Raw genomic sequence first — 11,431 nt, 5'->3', positions numbered from 1 at the left:
CGCTATACAAATAAATGTGAATTTAATTGAATTAGTACAAAAAGCTGTTGCAAATGTGTCAGTAATGATACGAATCTTCAGAAAAATTAATTTCGATCTGCAGGTAATATGTAAAACCCCACTCTTGAGAGTTGTTTTGAACGATTCATGAAAAGATTCATTAAAAGTGTTTGTACACAGGGAAAGCACTGCTAATGCTTATCATTTAAACTTTGGGAGAACACGTGCTGGGGGACCACAATGCATTGTGTTCCCTTTCGTCCTGGGAACTCCAACGTGTCGTCGGGGGAGTTCCCTGACGTATTGGGATCACGCTAGGGATCCAATTGCCTTCGAGAGAAATAAAAACGAGCCAATGGAGATTGGCATGCAAGATTTGCATTCCGCGACCCGCCTACCAGCGCGGGTATAAAAGGCGGAAGTAAACATTGCGCAATGCCTTTCGCTTCGGAGCCATATAGTGTGTTTTCTGAGCTGCTGTTCTTCGGAGAGTTTATTAATTGAGCATCTTTGGAAGAGGATCTCTAAGAAGATCTATGGTTGATATGCCCTTGAATGGCGTACATCAACCATTAAGGTGGTCTACGCTCCCGTCGTATGTCGCGACTCGCCTCCCACCTCCTCCTATGGAGTCAGAAGCATCTGAGGTCGCTTCGTGCCGTTCATGTTCCAGGGGAGCTCAACCGTGTGGCAGACGAGCTCTCACGGCTGCCTCCCCTGCCAGGAGAATGATTACTCCATCCCCAGACGGTCCAGCTGATTTGGAGTGTCTTCGGAGTCGCACAGGTAGACCTGTTTGCTTCTCCAGACACGACCCATTGCCAGTGGTTTTACTCCCTGACCGAGGGGACCCTCGGCACGGACACCCTGGCTCACAGCTGGCCCCGGGACCTGCGCAAGTATGCGTTTCCCCCAGTGAGCCTTCTCGCACAGACCCTGTGCAAGGTCAGGGAGGACGGGGAGCAGGTCCTGTTAGTGGCGCCGTATTGGCCCACCAGGACTTGGTTCACGGAACTCATGCTCCTCGCGACAGCCCCTCCTTGGCCGATTCCTCTGAGGAAGGACCTCCTTTCTCAGAGACGGGGCACTCTATGGCACCCGCGTCCAGACCTCTGGAAACTCCATGTCTGGTCCCTGGACGGGACGTGGAGGTTCTAGATGGCCTGCCACAGGCAGTGGTAGACACCATCACTTCCGCTAGAGCCCCCTCTACGAGGCGCCTCTATGCATTGAAGTGGAACCTGTTCATCGAATGGTGTTCCTCCCGTCAGGAGGATCCCCGAACTTGCCCGATCAGAGTCGTGCTTTCCTTCCTGCAAGATGGGTTGGAGCGAAGGCTGTCTCCCTCCACCCTCAAAGTGTATGTCGCTGCAATAGCAGCGCATCACGATGCAGTAGAAGGTTAGTCTTTGGGGAAGCACGACCTGATCATCAGATTCCTTAAGGGTGCTAGGAGGTTAAATCCATCTCGTGTTTTGCACTCTGTACCCTCTTGGGACCTAACTCTGGTTCTTACAGCTCTTCAAAGTCCTCTCTTTGAGCCCTTGTCAACAGCTGAGTTGAATATCCTGTCCATTAAGACAGCGCTCCTGTTGGCATTGGCTTCTTTCAAGAGGGTCGGGGATCTGCAGGCTTTTTCGGTCGACGAATCGTGCCTAGAGTTCGGGCCGGGCCTTTCTCATGTTGTATTGAGACCCCGGCTCGGATATGTGCCCAAGGTTCCTACCACTCCCTTCGTGGACCAGGTAGTGAACCTGCAAGCGCTGCCCCAGGAGGAGGCAGACCCAGCCCTAGCTTTTCTCTGTCCCGTCCGCGCCCTGCGGGTTTATATTGACAGAACGCAAAGCTTCAGGACCTCAGATCAGCTCTTTGTCTGTTACGGAGGCCAGCAGAAGGGGAAGGCTGTTTCCAAGCAGAGGTTAGCTCACTGGTTTGTGGATGCTATCACCCGAGCGTATGAGTCTCTGGGTGAGCCTTGTCCTCCCAGGTTGCGTGCTCACTCTACTAGAGGTGTTGCCGCTTCCTGGGCTTTGGCTCAAGGCGCCTCGCTGACAGACATCTGTAGAGCTGCGGGCTGGGCGACACCGAACATGTTCGCTAGATTCTATAGCCTACGTGTGGAACCTGTTTCCTCCCGAGTACTCACTACGGCCAGTGGTGCGAGGGAATAGGTTGTGTCGGCTTGCTACGCCACTCCGTGCCTCGGCCGGATATGTGCGTCCTTGCTCTGTTGGCGCCCTACGTCGGTGAGCCTCATGAGTTCCTCCATCACCCCTCCGGTGCCAGGCGTGGCGGACCGCCTGGCGCCAGGTCTGCTACCTCTAGTAGGAGTTGCTAGTAGACTGGGTGTTTGCCGGGCAGTAACTCATCGCACCAGGGGCAGTAACTCATCGCACCAGGGGACGCCCTCAGTTATTGTAAGAACAAGCCTCGGGGAACCTCACGAACCAACTCGTTCTGTCGTCCCTGTTGAGTACGCTCCCACTTCCCTCGGATTGGGACTACCTCAGGGACTGCCATATGTTTAGAGGTGTTGCCGCTTCCTGGGCTTTGGCTCAAGGCGCCTCGCTGACAGACATCTGTAGAGCTGCGGGCTGGGCGACACCGAACAGTGGAGTGGCACCGACTGCCATATGTTTCACTACCCAAAAGTGTTAGTACATATGTGTATTCCAGGCCTTCCTCTGGAGACTGGGCTTCTGCAGCGTAACCCTTATTTTTTCCAATTATCAGCTTAATCCTAATGGACCCTTTTAACAGACTGTGATGACGAGTTATTAACATTGTTAATCTAGTAGTTTTTTTTATTATTATTATTTTCATTTTTTTTTTAAATATAAAAAAGTATGTACATTTACAACGTTATACAGTATACACTACTTATAAAAACTATATTATAGTTTATGTTATATTACCTTGGCATTAAATTACAGAAAACAAATATATCTTTCTCTCTTCTGTCCAACATAATTTGTCAAATCTATCAAATCATAGAATCACGAACATGGATTTTTATTTTGCTATTGAAGAAAACAGGAATACAACAATATATTTGTTGTAGATTCCACTATAGAAGTTAACCCAGCTATGATGACTTCTGCTTCTGTGAACCTTGGCTCCATGTTCAATAGTACTCTGGCTTGTATTATATTGTGTATAACATAGTGTAAGTGAACAAAAGTGTTCATAACATGTTTAGATGTGATAACAGTACAGGCGAACAACAGTTGCTAAAGTTAGCATTTTGTACAAGACTAGAGCTTTAACAGTCTTTATTTTTTGTTGGATCAAATGTTTTAGAATTGAAAACCGGGTATTGCTTCTTAGGTCAGCTTTGAGGATTTTCTACTTCTAAGTTTTTATTCATTGTCAGTAATGATGCTCTGAGGCATTATGGGAATGATGCACAACCCGGGCAGTAACTCATCGCACCAGGGGACGCCCTCAGTTATTGTAAGAACAAGCCTCGGGGAACCTCACGAACCGCAACCTCACAAATATGATGATATCAAGGAGCAAATGGCAAGAATCGAGGCCATTAAGAGTGGCGTAAATGAGCACTTTGCAATAAATGATTGGACCCTCTTTAATCTTTCCACAGTTTTCACTGCGTGGAGTTGTGCTCATTCATATGATATATTCATCCACATTTTTCTGAGAGCTGTTATGTGTGGAGCTTCAGAGTTCATTGGAAGGGTAAGAGAATTTAAAGGAGAGAGGAAAGGAAGGACACTCGCTCAGAAAAAAAAAGCAAAGTGACAGGAGCAGGAACTAAAAACAGCTGCATGTTTTGGAGAGCGTCTCCCTTAAGCAAATACATATATTCACTGCATTATTTATATTCATAGAAATGTCTTTGTAGTTCACATATTATTTTTCCTGCATTTTCCCCTCTCTATTATACTTTACTTTAAAAGAAAATATATATATTTTTTTTTTTTTTTTTTTTTTTTTTTATTATTGTTATTTTTGGACATAAGTTATCTCTTTTTATTATTTATTAGGATGTAAATGTATTGAACTTATAAAAAATATAATTAATTTAATCTGAATGTAAAAGTGCGTGCGTGCCTGCGTGTGTGTGTGTAATTGTATAACTACAATAAAAATTACAATAAAGAAATCTATTTTAATGGACATTACCAACACATTTTCGAGTTGGTCAATATTTTAGTAGTATTATATTAATATCTACTTACTTGCGTGAAATACAAATATGGAAAGTATAGATTATGGTAGTATTTGTTGTATTTGATTTCATTATTTAATTAATTAATATGACTTATAATATAATGTATACTGATTAAAATTAAACATATATTATTAAATCATAAATAATAAATTATTTAATTAAATAAATCAAGAATTAATTGAAATATTTAATTATAATAATAGTTATTATTACTGTTATTAATTATTATAAACTACAGGAACTTTTACAGTGGGGACATTGTGGTTAACTGACACGAAAAAAATCATTTTTAATTTTGAGGTTAAATGTGATCTTGACAGGTTTCTTGAGATTAACCTGCGTACTGCTGTAACACACTGAATATATATGTTATAATTGTGTTTGTGTGTGTGTGTTTGTGTATGTGCGAGTTTGCACTACTAAAAGTATAAATTATTTTAAAATGTGCAATGAAAGTCTATTTTTAACCAGATAATACATGCACTTTTTTACTGTAAAATATAATATAAATATTTTATTATATGTAAAATATATTTTTTAAATTAAATGCAAAATGATGAAGATTAGGACATGAGCCTGGCTGGATTTGTTTTAATAATCTTTTTGCCTGTGCTTGTTCATTTCTAATCCATGAAAAATGTATTATGAAAATACATTTCCTAATTACAGTCTCCTAATTATATTAAGTTCTAATTTATTTATTTATTTATTTTAAATGGCAAAAGATGTTTGTATGTCACATCGCTGGACATGTCAACTTACCAAAAAGTAAAATTTCAAGTCAGCTGCCCACAAAGTTAAAATCAAGATCCTGAAGTTTCTCAGGCACAGTCTATGTTGAAGCTCAGCAACAGAATACAGACTAATGACTGTCAGCGATTGTTTAATCTGGTCCATGAGTGATTGTTTTGCTCTGGGACTGTCATGGCTGGTTCGGCTTGATTAATGCCTGCTGCAGTTTTGGGTTTTGAGTACATCTCGAGCTCCACTGCTATTCTCCAAGCGCTCCGTGGTTCTGCTTCGGGCATTTCCGTTTTGTGTACTAGTACTGGACCCTGCTGACCTGTTTTTCAGTTCAAAGAACAAAACACTGACTCGCCGGACCAACTTGATTAATGTCTCTCCTTTTCACTCTCTCCCTTGCTTTAAATCACAAAAAGTAGCAGCTCTCTTACCTTTGTGATAATCATCTGTTGATATGCAGGTGTTACAATGAAAGTGCTGGTCATGTAGAAGAAAATCACCGGCTCCACTGTAACAACTCTCCTTAGTTTCTCTTTCCATGCCGACATATTCAGCTTTGCAGTGACAGATATAGAGACGAGGAAGGAAGAAGGAAACCGTCTCTTAATATTAAAGCCGTGTTAGGTAGAGCTAACCCATGTAAATGTTCATACTGTACTAAAGGAATAGTGGACAAGGGAAGTGTTTTCGAGTTAAAACACACTGTTAGGTTAGTCACATGCATGTCAGCTGGAACATGAAGAAATTGTCTCTCTCGACATTCTCTTATCAGGAATTGTTCTACAGTGTGGTTGTAAAAGTGGTCGGCCTTTATTTGCCCTTTGAACACAACCCCCACAGATTCACACTTCCCCTGCAGCAAAAACAAAGAGTGGTGAGAATCCTCTTCTTCTTTCAGTATGCGTTTTCAGAATGTTAAACTTGCAAAGTGAGATTTCCTTTGAATTGTGCAAACATTTCCTGTTATAGCAGCAAATATTAAGGTGGAACAATGACAATTTTCGGTTTCTCTGCATAATTTTCCAGTATAAAGTGTAGTATGACCAATAACATTAAAACATTAGTTTAGTCTAGTGGTTTGTCTCCCTTTGTCCAAGATCATATTCAAAAGCCTTCCTATCTAAGCCAGGGTTGCCAGGTCCAAAGCCGGCTCAAAACCTGCCCAAAAAGAATTAAAATGTTTCACCTCGACAATCACAGTTGACAGCTTTGGGATTCCCACAAAGTGCCTTAACATAAACATTTTGATTTTATTTATTATGTTTTAAATCGTATTTGCATGATTGTATATTTCCTTGTTAATATGTACTGTAGTTTGAATATATTCAAGTTTTTCATCTGTATTTTACTCCTCTTGAGTCATTTAAACATTTTTTATTTTATAGCCTATGATTCTTTTTTTACTCTGTCTTTGACTTTTACTGATAAATTGTTTAAAAGGTGAGCTATAAATATGAATAACCTGCACAATGTAATAGGCTGACACCCATGCTAGTTTTTGCCTTAAAACATGTATTGCCCTTTACACATTTTAGTTTGTACACATTTTCAGACAATAAATGAAAAACTGACATTTTCTAAACTCAGTCAAGACCATTATTAATAGCCTTCATACTCTTTTCTCTTTATTCACTCTTGTTTTGTCTACACACAAGCATCAATAGTTAATCGCCAGACTCAATTAACCTGACTTAAAAATTTCTGTTGTGGGTGAAACTCACGTAATCTCTATTTGTGAAGGGACATCTAATGTGCCCCCCATACCATCCCTCCTTCACTCAGTCGCTCTTTCAGTGCTCCTTAAAGGGATAGTTCACAAAAAATGAAAATTAGCCCATGATTTACTCACCCTGAAGCCATCCTATGTGTATATGACATTCTTCTTTCAGACGAATACAATTGAAGTTATATTAAAAAATATCCTTGCTCTCCAAGCTTTATAATGGGAGTGAATGGGTATATTTTTTTGGAAGTCCATCAAAGTGCATCCATCCATGATTAAAGTGCTCCACACTGCTCTGGGAGGTTAATGAAGGCCTTCTGAAGATAAGTTCGTGTAAGCTATAAAATGCTACCCTGCTAGCAAAAAGTCGCCTATTAGACGTTGAATAGACGTAAATCTTCAACGTCTAATTGCGACTTTTCAACGTTGAAAACGGGTCAATCTTTAACGTCTTGATGGAATATGTAAAACTCTTTCAATTTATTTGAGATAATAATGAACATGGTTTGGTAGTTTGTTTTTCTCTGTTATTTTAGCATGTATAATATGGGATGATTATAGTCTCAAAAAGATTAACACGTGTAAGCACACTTATTAATGAACTTGATACATGTTGCAGAAATGTTTTATCCATGCCTTTCAACTTGCATGTGCAAAATTCAAAATTGAATGAATGTGAAGCAATTTGTACAAATAGAGACATTTTTGTGAATACAAATGTTTTCCTTTGTATTAGTGTATCATAGTTTGCGCATGCAACACAGAAGATGTGCATGTGTGGATCAGGTGACGCGCGTGCATTCATTGACATCTTTTCTGAGTCGATCTCATTTGATTCATTTGGATTTTGAGACTTTCTTTTCGCGGTTTTTAAGCATTTCACAACCCACACACAAACAGCTACAAATGAATAGGTCTGGTGCTAATTATTAATGTGTGCACAACTACCCATCTATTTGACAAATTCACAAATGTGCGTCACTACATTTAAACTAATACAATACAACTTGTGTGTGCAAAATCCAAAATCACATGAATGTGCAGCATTTTGTACAAATAGAGACATAGATGTTAATACAAAACCTCGATTTTGTATTAATGTAGGCCAGAATTTGTGCATGCAACAAGTAAGATGTGCATTTGTGGATGAGGTGACACGCGTGCATTCATTGACTCGTTTCTGAGTCGATCCTATTTGATTCATTTGGATTTTGAGACTTTCATTCCGCGGTTTCGCTTGCACGATCCACACACAGCTGTCTGAGTAAACCTGCTACCACTAGATGTCAGTATTCTGCTAAAACAGACAACGGCAGCGTAATCAAGCGTTCTTCCTCATTTAAGACGCTTAATGAGAGTGATATTGAAGCACCACATTTAGTACACAATATTGGCCTACCTTATTAATAAAGCATACTTTATAGAGGCAAACAGATTACATCAGATTATGAACAACACCCATAGAAAACCACTATAAAACGCTTAACGTGCAATCGCGCGTTGCATGTTCAATAAGGTGTATAGGCTACTGAGTTTAAATATCACCGTCTTACTGCATTGACGTTAAGCTTTTTCTTTATAATATGCTCTATGGGAGGAAAACTATAGAGCCTACAGACAAGCGCCTATGAACGCGACGCGCGGCGTTTCATGTTAATGGCATTTTCCTTCCTGAGCCTGTAAAAAGAAGCTTAACATGAAATTCTGCAGTTGCGTTTAACTTTGCATGTGTATGGGAGAGAAACCGTCCGAGAGCGCAGTGAAGTAAGTTTTAGGTTTGATATTCGCCGCATTTTCTAAAGGGACCATCTGCAAATTCCACTCACAGTCAAAAAATATAAACGTCCAGTCATTCATTCAAATTAATACTTCCAAGGTTGTGGTAAATGCCTAGTGGGCAGACTGACTTAGCCTACTGTATGTCCAGCCAATATCCCGATTGAACAGTACGATTTTTTAAATTAGCCTATTGTTTTTCTATTCATGTTCCAAAGGTTGTATTGATAGTCAGGTGAAATGTTGCATTATTCACCTTTAGTAAGTCACCAAAAACCTGTTTGGTTAATTACAGTAATTTTTGTTTAAAAAAAAATATTGTTTACTGTAAATAGGCAAGGGCGGTATTTGGACAATTTCACCTGTAGTAAGCCAGTCTAGTCACTAGGAACATACTACAGCCATTTTGAACATGAAAAAACCCTTTTAGTGAATTACAGTATTTTTCTGCAGAATACAGGCTACATACAGTACATGAAGTAAAGTAAGAAAGTAATTAAGTACATTTTATTTATAAAGCACATTTAAACATAGCAGGGCTATCCAAAGTGCTGAACAAAGTAAAAACAAGAATAAAGCATAGAAACAACCAAACAGAACAGGCAGAAACAGCATCAGGAGATCATTAAAATGCCAGGGAATAAAAATAAGTTTTCAATTTAGATTTAAAAATAGCCATTTAAAAATGAAGGGAAGACTTGTCCAAATTTTACTTGTAAATCCGTCTTACAGGAACCTTCTACAAACTTTGGAATTTGAAAATGTCTGTTTTTAAATATTAAAAGTAGCCTAATTTGAATGAAAACAAATTATATGTTTTAACGCAGTGGAATTGGCCGACGTTCCCTTGTGCATCACGAGCCGTGGTTAGCGCGTCAAAGCATTCTCATATACAAATATGCAGCTACACACGTAGGGGCAGTTGATTTTCAATTAATATTTCATGTCGATATACAATGGTTGCATATAGTTAAAACTAATCGTGCTATAGTAAGACTAGCCTATAACAATGGCTTAAGGGTCAAGGGAAAACAAATGTAGCCTACTGTGAAAATCGTCTTTAACATTTAAAAACAGACATTTTCAAATTCCAAAGCTTGTATACTATGTATATTATGTGTAGTCAGATAAAAATAAGCATAATATGAACGCAACTGCGAAACATTTTTTTTTAACAGGAAGGAAAATGCCATTAACATGAAACGCCGCGCGTCGCGTTCATAGGCGCTTGTCTGTAGGCTCTATAGTTTTCCTCCCATAGAGCATATTATAAAGAAAAAGCTTAACGTCAATGCAGTAAGACGGTGATATTTAAACTCAGTAGCCTATACACCTTATTGAACATTCAACGCGCGATTGCAAGCGTTTTATAGTGGTTTTCTATGGGTGTTGTTCATAATCTGATGTAATCTGTTTGCCTCTATAAAGTATGCTTTATTAATAAGGTAGGCCAATATTGTGTACTAAATGTGGTGCTTCAATATCACTTTCATTAAGCGTCTTAAATGGGGAAGAACGCTTTATTACGCTGCCGTTGTCTGTTTTAGCGGAATACTGACATCTAGTGGTAGCAGGTTTACTCAGACAGCTGTGTGTGGATCGTGCAAGCGAAAACTGCGAAATGAAAGTCTCAAAATCCAAATGAATCAAATAGGATCGACTCAGAAACGAGTCAATGAATGCACGCGTGTCACCTCATCCACAAATGCACATCTTACTTGTTGCATGCGCAAATTCTGGCCTACATTAATACAAAATCGAGGTTTTGTATTAACAACTATGTCTCTATTTGTACAAAATGCTGCACATTCGTGTGATTTTGGATTTTGCACACACAAGTTGTATTGTATTAGTTTAAATGTAGTGACGCACATTTGTGAATTTGTCAAATAGATGGGTAGTTGTGCACACATTAATAATTAGCACCAGACCTATTCATTTGTAGTTGTTTGTGTGTGGGTTGTGAAATGCTTAAAAACCGCGAAAAGAAAGTCTCAAAATCCAAATGAATCAAATGAGATCGACTCAGAAAAGATGTCAATGAATGCACGCGCGTCACCTGATCCACACATGCACATCTTCTGTGTTGCATGTGCAAACTATGATACACTAATACAAAGGAAAACATTTGTATTCACAAAAATGTCTCTATTTGTACAAATTGCTTCACATTCATTCAATTTTGAATTTTGCACACGCAAGTTGAAAGGCATGGATAAAACATTTCTGCAACATGTATCAAGTTCATTAATAAGTGTGCTTACACGTGTTAATCTTTTTGAGACTATAATCATCCCATAGTATAACAGACTTATCCTGTCTTAGATTATAAGTTGAAAACGTGGTATCTTAGATGATCAGTTGAAAACACGTAGTCAATCAGTCCGGCCGAAACTACTTAGTTGAAATCACATCGTAAACCAGTCCAAAGCGGACTGTCATATTTTCAACCATATTGCAACGTTGAAAGACGGTAATTGTTTACTGGGTATATTGTCTGCGCTGATAGCCTTGTGGGCAGCTCGGGTGACCCGAGTTCGAGTTCCGGCTCGTGGACCTTTCCCGATCCCGTCCCCCCCTTTCTCTCTCTTCCACTTCGCTTCCTGCCTACTCACTGTCCTATGATAATAAAAAGGCAAAAAACTAAAATCTTTGAAAATAAATAAATAAAAAAGGAAATAATGTCTGATTACCTGTGGCAGTTGTTTTCACGAGTTCCCACTGGCAAATGATCGAACAGAGTAAAAGAATAAAGAATATTTGGCATGTTGTGCGAGTGGAGGCTCCGAGCTCGGAATTTAGCCCAAACCCAGAATAGGAACCAGCCGAGAGTGAGTCGTCGAGGTGGCGGAGGGATGCAGAAAACTTTTGAGGTAACTAGGTGAGTCGGCTCTATATATAATAATTTTGTGCGCAAAAAAACACAGTACAGCATCAGAGACTGACACGGAAGAGAAAAAAGAGAAAATGTTTTTTTTTTGCGCACAAAAAGTATT

At 39.5% G+C, this 11,431-nt stretch overlaps 1 protein-coding gene across 2 annotated transcripts in view; it reads right to left on the bottom strand.

Moving 5' to 3' along the window:
- Positions 1 to 5,618, bottom strand: part of LOC311072004 (proton-coupled folate transporter) — a 44,834-nt gene extending 39,216 nt beyond the window's left edge. For both annotated transcript variants that reach the window (XM_084096692.1, XM_084096691.1), the window contains exon 1: positions 5,368 to 5,618. In XM_084096692.1, the coding sequence (XP_083952818.1) occupies positions 5,368 to 5,484 (117 nt within the window). In that variant the 5' untranslated portion in view covers positions 5,485 to 5,618. The remainder of the gene's footprint in view (positions 1 to 5,367) is intronic.
- Positions 5,619 to 11,431: the final 5,813 nt, after the last annotated feature.

Source organism: Abramis brama (assembly GCF_963993115.1).
Source record: "Abramis brama genome assembly, chromosome: 21".
Taxonomy (NCBI): domain Eukaryota; kingdom Metazoa; phylum Chordata; class Actinopteri; order Cypriniformes; family Leuciscidae; genus Abramis; species Abramis brama.
The sequence above is the reverse complement of the archived record's forward strand: the minus strand, read 5'-3'. Positions and strand labels throughout refer to the sequence as shown.